General features: G+C 46.6%; 1 protein-coding gene across 1 annotated transcript in view; it reads left to right on the top strand.

The window, feature by feature from the left end:
- Positions 1-20,124, top strand: part of LOC120938078 — an 87,990-nt gene that overhangs the window by 56,541 nt on the left and 11,325 nt on the right. Inside the window, exons 19-24 of the mRNA XM_040351764.1 lie at positions 122-253; positions 2,537-2,833; positions 4,370-4,474; positions 11,395-12,984; positions 18,382-18,459; positions 20,022-20,108. Coding sequence (XP_040207698.1) covers positions 122-253; positions 2,537-2,833; positions 4,370-4,474; positions 11,395-12,984; positions 18,382-18,459; positions 20,022-20,108 — 2,289 coding nt within the window. The remainder of the gene's footprint in view (positions 1-121; positions 254-2,536; positions 2,834-4,369; positions 4,475-11,394; positions 12,985-18,381; positions 18,460-20,021; positions 20,109-20,124) is intronic.

Below are 20,124 nucleotides of genomic sequence, written 5' to 3'. Positions count from 1 at the left end.
CGTAGCGTATATTAGATACGCTACGCCGGCATAAATATGCGCCGATGTATGTGAATCCGGGCCATTCTTTTTATCCCAAATGGTTAGATTTTTTACATTTTTTAACCCCCCCTATTTACAGGTTAAGGAGCGTCTGGAGGAGCTACAAGGAATGCTGAGCTGGGTACTAATGAGATGGCGATGTCAGAAACACCCGAGGATCCTGGGAAACAAGACTCCGAGGACCAAAGAGGCTGTAGAGCCCACCCAGACGGTAAGTGACCAACCCGAGAATAAATAACAGAAAATGAAAATAATTCAGATTTCGATTCTTTCACATGCTGGATAAACAAGCTAAAGTTATTTATTAACTGGAAAGGAAGAAGATGGCGTTCAGCTCACCAGTTTATCATAAACAAGCTGCTATATATTATCACTATTGGCCAACAAAAGGAATGGCCGACAATTCCAAAATCCGTATGAAGAACTTTATTGCTACATAATAGCCAGTTAATGGGGGCTAACGCATTTTGCCGAAATGCGTTGGCCCCTTTGAACTGACTATTATGTAGCAATAAAGATCTTCATACAGATTTTGCAGTTGTCAGCTATTTATATTATTGACTGCTATACATAATGGACTGAGGCCATTGGAGCCAGAGCAACCAACTGAGGATTCCATTTGTGAGTGGTTCCTTGCTATTATTATTATTATTACCGTATTATACAGGATTTATATAGCGCCAACAGTTTGCGCAGCGCTTATTTTAGTGCTGCACCTGTGTTTATATTATCACTAATAGTTTATGTAATATTAGCCAGATTCAGGAAACTTACGACGGGCGTATCAGTAGATACGCCGTCGTAAGTCCGAATTCGCGCCGTCGTAACTTTAAGCGTATGCTCAAACTGAGATACGCTTAAATGTTGCTAAGATGCGACCGGCGTAAGTCTCCTACGCCGTCGTATCTTAGCTGCATATTTACGCTGGCCGCTAGGGGCGTGTACGCTGATTTACGCCTAGAATATGTAAATCAGCAAGATACGCCTATTCACGAACGTACGCCCGGCGTCGCAGTAAAGATACGCCTTTTACGTAAGGCATTTTCAGGCGTAAAGATAAACCACCAAAAAGATGGCGCAGCCAATGTTAAGTATGGACGTCGGGACCGCGTAGAATTTTTCACGTTTTACGTCGTTTGTGTAAGTCGTCCGTGAATGGGGCTGGGCGTAGGTTACGTTCACGTCGAAAGCATTGACTATTTGCGACGTGATTTGGAGCATGCGCACTGGGATACGTCCACGGACGGCGCATGCGCCGTTCCTTTAAAGCGTCAATTATGTGGGGTCACGAATAATTTACATAAAACACGCTCACCTCTTCCACATTTGAATTAGGCGTGCTTACGCCGGCCAATATACGCTACGCCGCCGCAACTTACGGAGCAAGTGCTTTGTGAATACTGCACTTGCCTCTCTAACTTGCGGCAGCGTAACGTAAATAACATACGCTACGCCAGCATAAAGTTAAGCCGCCCTACCTGAATCTGGCTATATATATATATATACACACACATACAGTGGAATCTCGGATTACGAGCATAATCTGTTCCAGGAGAATGCTCGTAATCCAAAGCACTCGCATATCAAAGCGAGTTTCCCCATAGAAGTCAATGGAAATGAAAATAATTTGTTCCGCATTGACTTCTAGTACGGTATAGTACACACATAGGCCCGGATTCAGAAAGACTTACGCCGAGCTTACGCCGACGTATCTAATGATACGCCGCGTAAGTCTACGGATGCGCCGTTGTATCTATGCGCCTGATTCAGGAAACAAGATAGGCCTAAATTTTGGCAAGATACGACCGACGTTAGTCTCCTACGCCGTCGTATCTTGGGTGCATATTTACGCTGGCCGCTAGGGGCGCTTCCGTTGATTTACGCCTCGAATAGCTAAATGAGCTAGATACGCTGATTCAGAAACGTACTTGCGCCCGTCGCATTTAGCTACGCCGTTTACGTAAGGCGTATGTCCGGCGTAACTTTACCCCTCATAAAGCAGGGGTAAGTCATGTTAAGGTATGGGCGCGAGAACAGCGTCGTATTTTACGTCGTTTGCGTAAGTCGTACATGAATGGGGCTGGGCGTAGGTTACGTTCACGTCGAAAGCATTGAGCCGACGTATCTTAGGGAGTATTTGCGACGTGATTCTGAGCATGCGCGCGCATGCGCCGTTCGAGCGGCCATTCATTTACATGGGGTCACGGTTAATTATAATACAACACGCCCACTGCCTTGCTACTTTGAATTACGCTGGCTTACGCCGGCCCAATTACGTTACGCCGGCGCACATACGGGAGCAAGTGCTTTGTGAATAAACTTCTAGCCTCTCTAAGTTACGACGGCATATCGCATATGAGATACGCAACGCCTATCTAAAGATGTGCCGATCTCTCTGAATCCGGGCCATAGTATGGAATGTCCTTCTGTATGGTAAATCTGAGCAGTCACAGACTGTAACAGTCAAATAAAGAGAAGTTTGTTAATTCCACAGGAGGACACGCAACATACGCACGGGTCTCTCCACTTTGGCAAATCTGAGTGCCCAACAGAAGAGGACGTGACCACACCCACAGTTACGCCCCCAAGGGGCCCTGTACGACGTAGGTACAGGCGAAAGGCGCTGAGCCCCATGTTATTTCAGCAACCAGGGGGGGCAGACAGCGAGGAGGGGGCAGAGCTGTTTGAAGATGCCCCCAGGAAGTGCGCTGGTGGACCATTGTGGCTGGAGCCCAAAATATTACCAACGGGACCCAGCGTGGAGGAAGTAGAGGAGGAGGAGCCACTCATGGTAAGAAACCTCTGATTGGTGGATAAGAATTATGACAATACTTCGCAGGTTATCTTACAGGACCCGTCCTAGTTGGGGACAAGACAGAGCAGGTTTGAGGCTGCAGAGGAACCACAAGTATCAGCAGACTTAATGGCTGGAGATGTCAGTTCATTATTAATGACACTCATGATTAAATATGGAAATGTTTCAGGGACTTTTTTTTGGAGAATAATATATTTAAAGTGAACTTAAAGTCAAAACCTTTAGTTTGGTTGGCATGGGGGAAGGGTTAAGACTTCTCTTAATGTCCCCATTGGGTAGATCAGCATTTCTTAAACTTTTTACAGTTGTGGCATCCTTTAAAAAGAAGCAGACTCTGGAGGCTCCCCAGTCTAAAATGAAGAAAACCTAAATGTTACTTATCAATGGAAAACCTGAGATGATGACACAACCACCTTGATAAAACTGACTTCAAATTAGAGAAACCCCATCACGTCAGAGGCCCCCATCACATAAGAGGTCTCCCCCATCATGTCAGAGGATCCCCTTCACATCAAAGGTCCTCCAAGACATCAGATGTTCCTCCATGACATCAGAGGTCTCCCTATCTCATGAGAGTCCCCCCTTCACATCAGAGTCCAATATCATGGTCCCCCATCACGTCAGAGATCCCCCATCACATCAGAGGTCTCCCCCCCCCTCATGTCAGAGGATCCCCTTCACATCAGAGTCCCCCACCATGTGAGAGATCCCCCATCACATCAAAGGTCCTCCAAGACATCAGAGGTTCCTCCATGACATCATAGGTTTCCCCATCTCATGAGAGTCCCCCCTTCACGTCAGAGTCCAATATCATGGTCCCCCTTCATGTCAGAGATCCCCCATCACATCAGAGGTCTCCCCCCACATGTCAGAGGATCCCCTTCACATCAGAGTCCCCCACCATGTGAGAGATCCCCCATCACATCAAAGGCCCTCCATGACATCAGAGGTCTTCCCTTCACATCAGAGGTCTCCCCATCACATGAGAGTCCCCCTTCACATCAGAGGCCAACATCATGGTCCCCCTGTCATGTCAGAGGTCCCACCCATAACATCAGAGGTCCTCCCTATCACATCAGAGGTCCTCCCTATCACATCAGAGGGACTCCCTATCACATCAGAGGTCCCCTCCCCATCACATCAGAGGTCCCCCCCCATCACATCAGAGGTCCCCAGGAAGTGAGGGGAAGTCTCTTCCAAAGGGACACAAAGTACAACCCCCCCCCCCAAAAAAAAAACAGCAAGGAGGCAAGTATTTCCTACTCCACCCAAATTACAAAAGTGTAGGCTTTAGCGGGTGGGGTGGTATTGCTAAGGGAGGGGGGCACTTTTTTGGGGGATATTTCCTGTGTGTGGTCGGAAAAGTTTCCAGAAATATTGGTGAACGTCATTAGCAGTGCACTTGTGATGGATCGTGGCTTTTTTGTCTGTCCTTTTAATCTCTCTCTTGGCTTCTCCGCTGTCTAACCATCTCTCTCTCTCCTCATCTGTCTTCCCCTCCCCCCTCATCAGACGTCACCCCCTAAATCATTCTGGAAGCGCTGTCAGGGGATATTAGGGGGAACGTTTGGCAGCTTAAAGAGAAAGAACAGATTGTCGCTTCCTGTGCAGGAGGAGGTAACGCCAACTAGAGTGCGCTGTGCCGTGCCATAACAGCATGCCGTGATTTGTCCATTAACTCCACCTTAAACTGAATGACGCCAACAAAAAAAGTGGGCCAATTTGAAGGTCGCCGCTATAGTTCTGCACCACTTTCCCTTTATTTATATTATAATTATATTTTATTCTTTATAAAAGTGTGTAACGGTCAGGTGTTACCACCGTTTACGATAATCCCATTCCACCAACCACGACAGCTTATCCCACAATCCACAATCCAGCAGACAGGACCCATTCCATTCCCCAGAAGGACAAGACACACAGCTCTGTCTCTGGCAAAAACGAATGAATGCTTTAATGGTAAACTCTCAGGTTTTTATACAGTTACAAAGCATGCTTCAGTAATCACGGGGACAACAAAACTCTCCACCCAAAACATCACACAATGGGTGCTTAACGAGTTCCCCCCTCAATCCACATTCCAGACAGACATTCTGGCACCGCATCTAGAGGAGTTAATTACTATAGCTGACAAGTCACATTCCACATCTATTATCTATAGTATCTTCACACAAAACAGTGTCATTAGCATACACAATGAAAGGTCTTAGGAGCAGACGTAATTAGCACAATGGACAATGAAATGCAATCACAGCAAGACACTTAAACATCTTATAATAGGCAGCCAGACTGGCTACCAGGCTCCAATTCACATCACCACAGTAGCAGACTTAATTAGCATCTCAACAGTCTATGTTACACATTGAATGGGACATTCTTATTGACCTGTTGGGGGTCACAATAAACAACCTGTAATATTTCAAGATCTCCTCCAATACATGAATTATCATTAATGTCCCATCTCATGTAATCCGAGATATCAGTTCTCAGTCATCCTATGCCCCTAAGGGACATAGGATGACCCTAGACCCAAGAGTCATTAGTGAAGCTGGCACAGGAGTACCCCGCATCCTTCAAAAGTCTCTGGGTGTCACGGGCCATTCCGTTAAAAAGTGCAAAATGGAAAGTTTCATTTTCAAAATGTAAAACTTTATCAAAGCGCCAAAAAGAACAAAATGTCGTCTATTGCAGATTACCAGTACTTAGATGTGGTGGCTGCATTAGCTTTCTACTTTTTTCGGGGGTTTTCGCCTTACTTCTAAACTGGTGATCCTGCCAGCAACACACTTCCTGTCCTAGTGGGGACAACGCTCACTCCCTATACTGTGTTAATCATTGCCATTTGAATTGCATGCCCCAGGAAGATGAACTGCTTTATTAATATGTTCTCAATCATGTGTTGTGAAATTGTGGTGTGCTGTGAAATGAGTGCTTTGTTTTTTTTTTGGGGGGGTGCTAATTGTGATGAACTGTGCAGAACTCTCGTCTGGCTACATTATCTTATCTCAGCGTTCCTAATCATGCATGGTGGCTGCGGTGACTTGGGCTGCTGGAGGGGATGAAATTAGCAGAGGTCCACCCTAGAGGTCCACCCTAAAAAAAAAAAAAAATTACATTGACAACAGGCTCCCTAAAATATCTTAACCACTTAACCCCCGAACCATTTTGCTGGTCAATGACCGGGCCACGTTTTGCGCTTTAACTGACAATTGCGCTGTCGTGCGACGTGGCTCCCAAACAAAATTGACGTCCTTTTTTCCCCACAAATAGAGCTTTCTATTGGTGGTATTTGATCACCTCTGCGGTTTTTATTTTTTGCGCTATAAACAAAAATAGAGCGACAATTTTTTTAAAAATTCTATATTTTTTACTCTTATCCCCAAAAAATATATAAAAAAAAATAGGTAGATTCAGGTAGAATTAGGCCGACTTATCGCCGACTTATGTTTAAGCGTATGCTCAAACAGAGATACGCTTAAACATATCTAAGATATGGCGGCTTGCGCCGTCCTATCTTAGATTGCAATATTTTGGATGTCCGCTAGGTAGCGTTTCCATTGCGGTCGGCGTAGAATATGTAAATGAGTTGATACGCCGATTCACGAACGTACGCCCGGCCGCCGCAGTCGATTTAGGCCGTTTCCGTAAGGCATTAGCAGGCCTAAAGTTATTCCCTATTAGGTGGAATAACAATGTTAAAGTATGGCCGCCGTTCCCGCCTCGTGTCATCCGCGAATCGGGATTTACGCCGTCCACGTCGAAATCAATAGGCCCGTGCGGCGTACTTAGCGGCAATGCACACTGGAAAATGTAGGCGCCCGGCGCATGCACAGTTAAAAGAAAACGTAAAAAACTTGAGGTCAAGCCTCATTACCATCAAACACGCCCCCCTCCAACACATTTGAATTCGGCGCCCTTACGCCCGGCCGCTTTAGGCTACGCCGCCGTATATTAGCAGGCAAGTACATTGAGAATCACGTACTTGCCTAGCTAACTTGCGGCGGCGTAGCCTAAACTACGCCGCCGCAAGTTTAAGCCCTCGTACCTGAGTCTACCTAAAAAAGTTTTCCTCAGTTTAGGCCGATACGTATCCTTCTACATATTTTTGGTAAAAAATATCGCAAGAAGCGTTTATTGATTGGTTTTCGCAAAAGTTATAGCGTCTACAAAATAGGGGATAGTCTTATGGCATTTTTATTAATTTAATTAAATTAATTAATTAATTAATTTTTTAACTAGTAATGGCGGCGATCAGCAATTTTTATTGTGACTGCGACATTATGGTGGACACATCGGACACTTTTGGCACATTTTTGGGACCAGTGTAATTTTTACAGCGATCAATGCACTGAGTACTGTAAAAATGACACTAGCAGGGAAGGGGTTAACCAGTAGGTGGCGCTGTAGGGGTTAAGTGTTCCCTAATGAGTGTTTCTTACTGTAGGGTGGATGTGCTGTGTGTCACATGACATTGATCTCCGCTCCGAGTACACGGAGCTGAGATCAGTGTCACTGTCACTAGTCAGAGCGGGGAGATGCTTGTTTACACAAGCATCTCCCCGCTCCATACCTCCGTGAGACGATCGCGGGGATCCCTGCGACGATCGAGTCGGCGGGACCCGCGGTCCGACTCACGGGGAAGGCGGCAGGGTTGCGAGCCTGCCGCCGACGGCGCGCACGCGACCACATGGCGGCATCTTAAAGGCGACGTACCTGTACGTGCCTTTGCCTGTCCGTGCTTTTCTGCTGGTACTTAAGTGGTTAAAAAACATAAAAAAAAAAAATTTTACTTACCAGAAACGACTGTTGCTAGGCAGTCGTCCTAATCTGCCACTTCCTATACTACGGAGCTCCTCGTTCCTGTCCTCCCTCACGTTGTCTCCTGGGAAATAGGGCCTGCTGTCTTCTGAGACCTTAGTTAAGATGGCGGCGCCAGCACCAGATCCAATGGACGGATCGGCCTCGGGGGGGGGGGGTGGGCGGCATTATGGGCTCCCTGGACAGGTAAGTGTCCTTATTAAAAGTCAGCAGCTACAGTGTTTGTAGCTGCTGACTTTTAAAAAAAAAAAATATTCGGCTGGAACACCGCTTTAACTGTTAGAAGGTGCAGAGTTTAGAGTGTGTATTCATAAAAATGTCTTCCTGCAAAACTGTACGTTTATTTGTTCTGTGCAAATGCCGGATGTTACTAGGCTATTTTTTTTCCATGTCAGTTCTTCATTCATAAAATAGTGTGAATCAGGAAAATACCTCATTACGGCCACTAGATGGAGCTGACGATCATAGGAAATTAATACTTATTTCCTCAGATCGTCAGTCACATCTGGTGGCCATAATTTATCTTCCCCTTCCTTCCATCCCAGAGACACAGTAAGAAGTAAGTAGGAAGTAAGAGGAGGTCCTTTCAAAATTTAGCTTCCTCTCTTAGATTGTCGTCACCAGAACAGACGTCCACACTGAAAGATTTTGCCTGTGACAATTTTTGGATTACCTTCTGAACCAGAGATAGTGGGCACCAATAATGTGGGTGAATCTCCCTAGCGGGAACATGGGCAGCAATAAAAGCATGAGCAGAACAAAAACAGCTGCAAACACACTGAAATATCCGACATAGTCATAAATAGAATAGGTAAAATGTGTTGAGCTAATCAGTGGATTTACACAAATTTGAAAATCTCAAATGCAAAAAAAGTCCCAAGAATAATAATGTAAAAGTCCACAAAGTGCATAATTAAAAATAAATACAGTTGAACCTCGGATTATGAGCATAATCTGTTCCAGGAGAATGCTCGTAATCCAAAGTACTCGCATATCAAAGCGAGTTTCCCCATTGAAGTCAATGGAAACTAAAATAATTTGTTCCGCATTGACTTCAATGGCATGCAAGACCGCATGCGGCCAGAGGTGGGGGGCGCTGAGAGCCTCGGAAAAAGGCCCGAAGACACCTCGGCTGATGTCGGCAAACCTAGCAAAGGCTCGGAAACTGAGTATTTCCATGTCTTTCTAAACATTTCCGAACGGCGCTGTTCGGCTCTACTCGGTTCCGACGCCCCCCCACCTCAGACCAAACGCGGTACTGCACACCGCTTCGGCCTGAATCCTACTCGTGTTGCAAGACAACACTCGCAAACGGAGTTAGGATTTTTTCAAATAAAGTGCTCGTATTGCGAAACGCTCGTTAACCGCGTAACTCGCAATCCGAGGTTCCACTGTATTCCACCAAAGAAATCTTAATATTGGTGCCACGGCAGACCCAAGGCCCCCACCAAGTGGTCAAGGAGTGTCAGATACCATAATCCAGACGGAGACAAAAAGTGCAATTAAAATCACACTTTTAATAAAAATGGCAATAATAACACAGTTCAGGAACGTATTCAAAAACAGAAGCCAGGGTTTGGATGCCAGAGCCGGTAATAAGATGATCCGGGATCAGGAAACCAGAAATCAGCATAGTCAAGACTAAAAATCAGGAACAGGAATGGAAGGGAAGTCAGCCAAGTCATAGACAGCAACACAGGAAGGAATGCACTTAAAGATCAAAGACCACACAAGGGCAAGGAATAAATGAACTAAGCTGTTTAAATAGCAAAAAGGTTCTGGCTGTAGGCTGGACTAATGAGGCAGGTTAATGGTAACCAGGTGAGTCACTGTGGTAACAATGAGTGGCTGGTAATTAACCAACAGATGAGCTGCTTCTGAGAACTGAAAGAAGTGGCTGGTAATTAACCGACAGATGAGCTGCTTCTGAGCACTGAAATAAAAGAGCTACTCGTTAAGTAGCAGGAGCCCTGCCCTGACAAGGATGCAGGCTTACCAGACAGATATGACACCCTAATTAAAGAGCAGCCATATAAGGCATGTTTGTTGTCATGCTCCGGAAGATGTCACGTAGGACGAAACACCTAGGGAGGATCTACATGCTGACGTCATCGCTCAACTGGAAGTGACCTAGAAGTTGTTTGCCGGCTGCAGTTGGTTTTTCATCCCTGTCATCTGTAACTACAGTACCATTTTGAAATAAAAGGTTTTTAAAGGTTTTACACTATATAGAGCATATGCTTCGGTTCTTCTTTCTGAGTATATGTGGATGGTAGCTATAAGTGGTGATTTATAAAGAACCGGGTTACCTGCTGACTCTGCAAAGGAGCCGGGGGAAACAAGGCCAACATGGAATATTTCAACACATGCCTTATATGACTACTCTTTATTTAGAGGCAGGAAAAACCCAAACCAGATCAAGGGAACCGCCAAGTAGCAGGCCAGGTTACCACCAGGTGCAATCAACGAGAGAATGGATGATGTATTTGCAACAAAGCGCATCAGTCAGTTCCCCATCATTGGTATCAATGGGAGTAATAGTGCCCCATCGTTGGTATCAATAGGAGGAATAGTGCCCCATCGTTGGAATCAGTGGGAGGCATAGTGTTCCATCGTTGGTATCAAAAGGAGGAATGGTGCCCCATCATTGGGTATCAATAGGAGGAATAGTGCACCATCATTGTATCAATGGGAGGAATAGTGTTCCATCATTGGTGTCAGTGGGAGGACTGGTGCCCGATCATGGGTGTGCACAGCCTATTGCATTAGGGTGTGCACCCCAAAGTTAAAACACACATGAATGCCACCTGTTGTCACAGGAAGGGGGCTCTGGTGAAGGGAGACAGTTGATTGGGAGCATGTTACAGTACACCCTAAATACAGGTGTAAAGTGTTCCTAAAGTTGAACCTAGAATTTAATTTAATGAGGGCATTTACATTGGCACCCCCAACCACCCACCTGGTGCTGCTCCTGTATAATGCTAATGCACATGGTGTGATTAGGGTGTGCCCAGGCACACCCTGCACACCCTATGCGCAAGCCTATGTGCCCCATTGTCACTGTCAGTGCCAAGAATTATGCCCACTGTTGACAGTTGGGGGAAAAATGCCCCAAGGGCCAGATAAAAGCAAGCAAAGGGCCACAATTTGGAGACCACTGGTCTACAGGAAGGTCCAGGACTTGGCTGTGACATCTGTAGGGGTGCCTGATCGTAGAGCTGGCTAAGCAGAATTAAACATTGACATATATGTAGTTCAGCAGCTTATTGAGGAGTTTTAACTACCATTTACTGGTCGTGATTGTTCTCCTATACATACCAAAGTGTCCCCCTTCCCCTTCTAATCCCTTTGTCCATAATCTCCATAATTACTGATCTATCTCACTCATCACTTTTTCTCTCATCCAGGTTTCACGCTCATCACTTTCCCTTTTAACCAGGTCTGTCTCATTTATTAATTCCTCATCTGTGTCTGGAGTTCAACTTTCTTCATCCTACCCTACTTATTCTCTCCGATGTCCAAGGTCTGTTCCTTTCTATGTCTCATGTCCCATATTGACTCTCTACCTGATGTCTGCTTCACTCTTCATTTTCTGTCTTCCATGGTGTATCACTCTCTTCCTTTTTTTTGAAGTCTCATTTCTCATGCTGCACTATCTGTCAGTGATCCCTATCTGTCATTCACCCTTGTGCCTTACTCATCACGTTGTCCGTTTGCAGGTCAGCACCTACTTGAATGCAAAGGAAAGTGAGGGACCAGATGCATGCCAAAGCTTGACCTTGCCACGACCATCCAAAAAAAGTCGGTCGTTTGAACAACATACTTTGATATCTACAAATGACTCAAATATTAGATCAAGTTTGCTTTTCAGGAGCCTCAAGAGAAAGGAAAAAGCACAAAGGTGTACAGTGCAAGGGATTATGGACCTGCACTCTGATAAAAAGCTTATCACTGAAGAGAGCACCAAATACGAAACCTCCACCTGGCCTCCCAAGCTTGACAGGACCACCCCGCAACCCGAATGTGGGAACTTTCTCAATTATGTCAAAAACCCACTGACAAAAGAGATTGATGCTGAATGTGCTGTGTCCGGGGCAGATATCGAGCAAACGGAAGTGGAAAGTCTTAATTCTACCCAACCGATCTCTCAGGCCACGTGTCCACATCTGACTTTGGGTTCCGTCTTGGTTCTGGATCTATCCAAGGAAGCTAGTCTTGTGGACAACATTCAGGAGTCACTTCGAATAGAATCTGTAAAAGAAAATGGGTCCGGTCATTTTTCAGATTCTGGAGTTGCAGATGAAATAGAAATCACAGACACTGCAGAGCCCAATAAAGAGGACCGTGGCCTCCAAGACACTATGACATCATTCCAGTCTTCGTCTTCAAAGTCATGGATTGAAGCATTAACAACCAGCTCTGGCTATTGCAGGCAAAACATACATGGCTATGGAAAGGTGGCAGACGCTTCACGATCACAAGACCTAGATAAGCTAAACGATGACTTTATCCATTTTCAGATAGATAGACTTTCAGCCACTAATGTTTTTCATCACCTGGAATCTGAGAGCGGTGGACAAAGAACCGACTCAACGTTGGGTGAAATGCAGTATGTAAGTACATCCAGCCATTCAGAGGACAACCACCCTTCCAAATACCAGAATGGAGTTGGTACTGTCACCTCAACCATCTTCCCAAAAGCTTCAGATCGTGTAAAGCCCTATAACGATGACATGAATAATTCCACCTATGTAGAGTTTGTCAGAACGTACAATGCAAAACCCAACTCTATAAACAAACCTTACAGCTCACCCAACAACCCACCCAAAAAGAGGACTAATAAGAAGGTTGCTTCTCATTCATTCCCCGAAGTGCTCCACCCTGATCAGGAGTTTTTGGAGCATGATGATAAGGAGCTGGAAGACATCTGGAATAATGCTAAACAGGGGCAACTAGAGAACCCAATCCAGAAACCTCACATCGTATCACTGAAGGCAAATGAAGGAGACAAGTTGACTAAAGCAAATCAAGAGACTCCAAATCACAAAGGGCCCAGTGGCCAAGTAGTCATGAGGTCGGAGCCCAACATGTTGGTGGCCACGTTTACATTGCCCACCTCGGTTGTCTTATCTACAGGCTCCGGGATGGAGAAGGACCAAAGGGAAGACGGCAGCCTGATTCAAGAAAGAGTTGTGTCCACTTCTACTTCAAAGGAGAGTAATCAAATAGAGAAATGTCAGCAAACAACGGGGCAAGAGCCACATGCTTTGGAGAATAAGTCTGATGGAGTGGAGACATCCATAACCACGGTGAGATGGGTTCTGTGTGTTTATGATGGAGCTCCTCTGTTTATTTTCTTGGGTGGTTCCGTGTTTGAAACAGAGTGGAATAAGTAGGAAGAGATGACGTCCGACACATAGGACAATGTGAGAACACTAGAATATTGCAAATTCTTGGCACAGTCAGGAGGTTGACTTTCAGTAATCAACCTGCAATTCACATTCCTATGACAGAACTATTTTTATAGGGGCAAAAAGTTAATTGGCTTTAGGGTAGGGTGACCACATTTCCAAACTACCATTCAGGGACACCCTCCCTTCCCAAAATTCAGCTTGTGCTGCAACGAATCACAGCACAGTGATTGGACACAAGGCGGGAATTATGATTTCTCCAATCACAAGCAGGGGGCGGGGATTGTGCTCCTACAGGCAATCCCGGCCAGGACAAGTACTGTCAGTGAGTAAAGCGGTGATGTGGCTTCTTTTTTGGGGGGCATCAAAATTGGCCCTGGGGGGTGGCTGTGTCAGTTTCATTCTGGGACACTGTATTGTCCTGGAATGAATGTGCCCGGGACAGACCTGCAAAATGCGGTCGGAATTTCTGACCAAAAGCTCACATCGGATTTTGTTGTCGGAATTTCCGATCGTGTGTACGCCGTATAATGCTTGCTTCAACCTGACAAGCAAGAACAATACACGTGATCCCTTGCGAAAATTAGGATGATTGGGGGGAGAGTATGTCTCTTATATATGGGGCTGTTACTAGGCACTCCCTCCAAGTTCTCTTATATGCGCAACTGGGAGTGGGACCTTGGGTAGGACAGGGATCTGGACCTCTAGCATAAGTGTTATTTACGTTCCTGTTATTATGGTATGTAGGTGTTATGAATGTAGCTCTGATGGAGGCCAATTTGAAGGTACTCACTCAATGGTACTTGGTCCCAACGCCTTTGGCTAAAATGTACCCCTCTGCCTCCCCTTTTATGTTTTGGAGGATGTAATCTCCAAGGGTCTATGTACATGTGTAGTGGGAGTGCCCGAGTGACTCAATGGTCAGTCCGCCCCTGTCTATGTACCATGTGTGGTGGGAGTGCCCACATATTTGAAAGCTTCTGGAATGAAGTCTTTGCCTTGTTGCGTAGGGTCATGGGGGTATTGGTTCCTCAGATGCCCAACATCTCTCTATCAAGCTCTGGAGCATCAGCGTTACAGCTGTAAAAACAAACGATGCTGCTAAACGCATGTATACAGCGTTAGGCCGCGTCAGGCGTTTTTAATATGTAGTAATTGGATTTGGGATTGGAAAAAAGAAGAGGGCAGAGAAAAGCTGCGAAACGCTAGCGCGGATTAACGCCAATGTAAAATGCTTCTAAAAGGGTGTTTTTACAGCTATCCTAATTTCTTGTTTCTTATCCCCATCCCTCTCTAGGCATCTTTCTTGTTCTTTCTCTTATTCTTTCTCTCCCTTTTTCTTTGTTCCTCCCCCTTTTTTCCTCTCCCTTCCATGTAGTCTCTATTTTTATTCCTTCTCTTACTCCCTGGTGGGGAGTATGGGATCAGTGGCATTGCTGGTGGGGAGATGGGATCAGTGGCAGTGCTGGTGGGGAGATGGGATCAGTGGCAGTGCTGGTGGGGAGATGGGATCAGTGGCAGTGCTGGTGGGGAGTTGGGATCAGTGGCAGTGCTGGCGGGGAGTTGGGATCAGTGGCAGTGCTGGTGGGGAGATGGGATCAGTGGCAGTGCTGGTGGGGAGTTGGGATCAGTGGCAGTGCTGGCGGGGAGTTGGGATCAGTGGCAGTGCTGGCGGGGAGATGGGATCAGTGGCAGTGCTGGTGGGGAGATGGGATCAGTGGCAGTGCTGGTGGGGAGATGGGATCAGTGGCAGTGCTGGTGGGGAGATGGGATCAGTGGCAGTGCTGGTGGGGAGTTGGGATCAGTGGCAGTGCTGGTGGGAAGATGGGATCAGTGGCAGTGCTGGTGGGGAGTTGGGATCAGTGGCAGTGCTGGCGGGGAGTTGGGATCAGTGGCAGTGCTGGCGGGGAGTTGGGATCAGTGGCGTGGCAGTGCTGGTGGGGAGATGGGATCAGTGGCAGTGCTGGAGGGGAGATGGGATCAGTGGCAGTGCTGGTGGGGAGATGGGATCAGTGGCAGTGCTGGTGGGGAGTTGGGATCAGTGGCAGTGCTGGCGGGGAGTTGGGATCAGTGGCAGTGCTGGTGGGGAGATGGGATCAGTGGCAGTGCTGGCGGGGAGTTGGGATCAGTGGCAATGCTGGCGGGGAGTTGGGATCAGTGGCAATGCTGGGGGGAGTTGGGATCAGCCAACTTGGGTGCTCTTGATCAAGGTCATCTGCTGATCTGAGAACTGTAGTGGGGACTTTTAAGGGCAACTCATGACAGGTAGTGTTACTCACTGTGTCTCCGACTTTGTGGTTTCTCGTAGCAGTGACACCTATGCTGAAATCAGCAGATAGGGTCTCCTCCAGCCCCTCCCACTTCACATTCCTCACCAGTCAGTTGACCTCTAGTCCCTGCCCCCCAGCTATGCCGTGAACTGAAGGGGCAGCTGTGAAGAGGCCGAGTGGGCGGCCGCAGGCTTCAGGAACAGCCCAGGTTTTGGGGACCCCTGGCAAATCCTCATTTGACCCCCAAGTTGAGAACCACTGATCTATGGTGATTAGAGAGGTGCAGGAGGGGGGGGGGGGCGGCGCCCTTTATGGACGCACCGCCACTGGTCTTCGCCCTGTGTGCAGGAATCCTTATACTACTGGGAGATAAAATGACTAATGCTAAATCCTGGAAGCAGCCCTCCGTGTCTCTCGTACAGGCAAAGAAAAAGATTTCTTGGATTATATTACATGAAGATATTGGGCCAGATTCATGTAGATCAGCGGATCTTTAGATCCGCCAGATCTACCTGTTTTACGATCCGTCGGTGCAATTTAGCGAGGCTAGTGCATGATTCATAAAGCACTTACCTCGCAAACTGCACCGTCGGATCCTAACTCCTAGGGGGAGTGTACAATTTAAATCAGGCGCGTTCCCGCGCCGATTTAACTGCGCATGCGCCGCCGGCGAAAAAGCCCAGTGCGCATGCTCCAAATGACGTCGCTAGGACGTCATTGTTTTCGGCGGCTAGGTTACTTACGGCCATCCGTATTCCCGACGGACTTACGCAAACGACGTAACAAATTTAAAACTCGGCGCGGGAACGTCGGCCATACTTAACATTAGCTACCCCTCATATAGCAGGGGTAGCTATCCGCCGGAAAAAGCCAAACGCAAACGGCGTTGAAAAAGAGCGACGGGCGGGCGTACGGACTTGAATCAGCGGTTCTCCTCATTTGCATATGCGACGCGTAAAAAAAAGCGACGACACCTAGCGGCCGGCGGTAGATTGCAGCCTAAGATTCGACTGATGTAAGTCACTTACACCAGTCGGATCTAAGGGAGATCTATGCGGAACTGATTCTTATGAATCAGTCGCATAGCTCCGACCGTGGGATCTCACAGATCCGACCGTCGGCTCTCACAGATACGACGGCGGATCAGGAGATCCGCCGTCGTATCTCTTGATGAATCTGCCCCATTGTTAATTGTCTTCAAGATTCAGTCCAAAAATGTGAAAGGATCTGGGAACCTTGGGCTAGTTATATGCATGTTGAATTTGAATTTTGACACAGTTTGAAAGTCCACTCTAGCCTTTGGATCTGTTTTCTTTTTCTTCTTTTTCTTTTTCTCCTTCTTTCTCTCTTTTTAATTTTTTTAATTTTTTTTTTTTGCTTTGTTGTGACCAAGCTGCTCTCAAGACCACAGAGGGATCGATGGCCAGTCTTTTTTGTAGACGGAGATAAACCCTTTTTGCTGGTATTTTTGGTTCCTTATTGATCAAGGGGGCACATTTCTTATGCCCCGTACACACGGTCGGAATTTCCGACAAGAAAAGTCAGATGTGAGCTTTTGGTCGGAAATTCCGACCTCGTGTAGGCCCCATCGGACTTTTTCTGTCGGAATTTCCAAAAACAAAAATTTGAGAGCTGGTTCTCAATTTTTCTGACAAGAAAATTCCGATCGTCTGTATGAAATGCCGACGCACAAAAAAAAACCGCATGCTCTGAATCAATTGGACGCATGCTCGGAATCGGTGAACTTCATTTTTCTCGGCTCGTTGTAGTGTTGTACGCCACCACGTTCTGTGGGACATCCTCAAACGGAAAGGTGGAGGAGCGCAAGCTCCGCTATGTCATCATGGAGGAGGGGAAGAGGACTCCGGTGGTAACCTGCGAAGCTCTGGGGAACTCCATGCCCAAGAGGGTTAAGGCAGTGCTGGGAAATAATGGTGGCCACACAACATATTGACACTTTGGGCCCAATTTGGACATTTTCACTTAGGGGTGTACTCACTTTTGTTGCCAGCGGTTTAGACATTAATGGCTGTGTGTTGAGTTATTTTGAGGGGACAGCAAATTTACACCGTTATACAAGCTGTACACTCACTACACAACATTGTAGATACAATTAGGTAGATTCAGTAAGAGTTAGGCCGGCTTATCAGTAGATAAGCCGACCTAACTCAGAATCTACGCCGACTTATGTTTAAGTGTATGCTCAAACAGAGATACGCTTAAACATATCTAAGATACGACGGCTTGCGCCGTCCTATCTTAGGTTGCAATATTTCGGATGGCCGCTAGGTGGCGCTTCCATTGCGGTCGGCGTAGAATATGTAAATTAGTAGATACGCCGATTCACGAACGTACGCCCGGCCGACGCAGTACTTTTACGCCGTTTACGTAAGAGATAGGCCGCGTAAAGTTAGAGCTAGGCCCTAGTTGGAATAGTAATGTTAAGTATGGCCGCCGTTCCTGCGTCGAAATTCGATTTTTTTTTACGTCGTTTGCGTAACTCATCCGTGAATCGGGATTTACGTCTCTTACGTCCACGTCGAAATCAATAGGCCCTTGCGGCGTACTTAGCCGCAATGCACACTGTGAAATGTAGGCGCCTGGCGCATGCGCAGTTATAAGAAAACGTCAAAAACGTAAGGTCAAGCCCCATTAACATAAAACACGCCCCCTTACACACATTTGAATTAGGCGCCCTTACGCCCGCCCGCTTTAGGCTACGCCGCCGTAACTTAGCAGGCAAGTACATTGTGAATCATGTACTTGCCTAGCTAACTTATGGCGGCGTAGCCTAAACACGCTAAGCTACGCCGCCGCAAGTTTAGGCCAATGTACCTGAATCTACCTAAAAGTGTAATTTCTTCAATGTTGTCACATGAAAAGATAGAAGAAAATATTTACAAAAATGTGAGGGGTGTACTTACTTTTGTGAGATACTGTATCTCCATGGTACAGTATCTTTGTATGGATTCTCTGTTTGTTGGTTGGTTGGAGCAGATTTATACCGTGTCGGTGTGATTCGCAGGTGACTCGGAAACTGGACTATCAGCTGATGGAAGGTTCCCTGGAGAAGAAACACATCCTGCAGTCGGGGGGAAGAAAGGTGAGCAGGACCTGGGGAGACGAGGGTCAGTCAATAGTATGACAACTACTACAGTGGAACCTCGGATTGCGAGTAACGAGCGTTTCACAATACGAACAATGTATTTTTTTAAAATCCTAACTCGGTTTGCCAGTGTTGTCTCGCAAATTGAGCAGGATTCAAGCCAAAGCGGTGTGCAGTACCGCGTTTGGCCTGAGGTGGGGGGGGGGCGCAGGAGCCGAATGGCACCGTTCGGCGCAGTTTGGAAATGATTGGAAAGACTCGGAAATACGCCATTCCCGAGCCTTTCCAAGGTTTGCCGAGGTCAGTCGAGCTGTCCTCGGGTCTTTTCGTGTGTTTCTAAGACTCTCCGGCGCCCCCCCCCCCCCACCTATGGAAGTAGTAGAGATATTGAATGGACAGCCGCACTCCAAAAAAACCTTTGATGGTTGTCTTTATTGTAAAACAAATAAAAATGGCACTACAAAACACAGCAAAAAAATGGGGATAGCAGCCTACGCGTTTCACACTATCAGTTAGTGCTTAACGACTTAAGACCCGGACCTTTAGGCAGCTAAAGGACCTGGCCAGTTTTTGCGATTCGGCACTGCGTCGCTTTAACTGACAATTGCGCGGTCGTGCGACGTGGCTCCCAAACGAAATTGGCGTCCTTTTTTCCCCACACAAATAGAGCTTTCTTTTGATCACCTCTGCGGTTTTTATTTTTTGCGCTATAAACAAAAATAGAGCGACAATTTTGAAAAAAATTCAATATTTTTTACTTTTTGCTATAATAAATATCCTCCAAAAATATATAAAAAAACAAAATTTTTCCTCAGTTTAGGCCGATACGTATTCTTCTACCTATTTTTGGTAAAAAAAAATCGCAATAAGCGTTTATCGATTGGTTTGCGCAAAATTTATAGCGTTTACAAAATAGGGGATAGTTTTATTGCATTTTTATAAAAAAAATTGTTTTACTACTAATGGCGGCAATCAGCGATTTTTTTCGTGACTGCGACATTATGGCGGACACATCGGACAATTTTGACACATTTTTGGGACCATTGTCATTTTCACAGCAAAAAATGCAATAAAATTGCATTGTTTATTGTGAAAATGACACTTGCAGTTTGGGAGTTAACCACAAGGGGGCGCTGAAGGGGTTAAGCGTGATCTCATTTGCGTTTCTAACTGTAGGGGGTGTGGCTGTAGGTGTGACGTCATCGATTGTGTTTCCCTATAAAAGGGAACACACGATCGATGACGGAGCCACAGTGAAGAACGGGGAAGCTGTGTGTACAGCGGGACTCCAGCGGCGGTCACGGTCACGGAGCTTCGGACCGGGTCGCAACCCACGGCTGGGCACTTAAAGAGGACGTACCTGTACTTGCTTGTGCCCAGCCGTGCCATTCTGCCAACGTATATGTGCAGGAGGCGGTCCTTAAGCGGTTAAGCACTAACTGATAGTGTGAAACGCGTAGGCTGCTAGGAAAGTGCACCTTCTATTTGCCTTTAGTAAATCAACCCCTCTGTCTCAATGGAAGTATGCGCTGTTTAATACTTGGTCTTCCTGCCCACAGGCCTCTTCCCGCACCTGGGGGGTGTTTTACTCTGTGCTGGTGAGGAGAACCCTCTGTTTCTACCACGACCGCAAACATTCCACGAAGGTAAGTGCCCAACCCC

The sequence above is a fragment of the Rana temporaria genome, chromosome 4 (genome assembly GCF_905171775.1).
Source record: "Rana temporaria chromosome 4, aRanTem1.1, whole genome shotgun sequence".
NCBI lineage: Eukaryota > Metazoa > Chordata > Amphibia > Anura > Ranidae > Rana > Rana temporaria.
The sequence above is the reverse complement of the archived record's forward strand: the minus strand, read 5'-3'. Positions and strand labels throughout refer to the sequence as shown.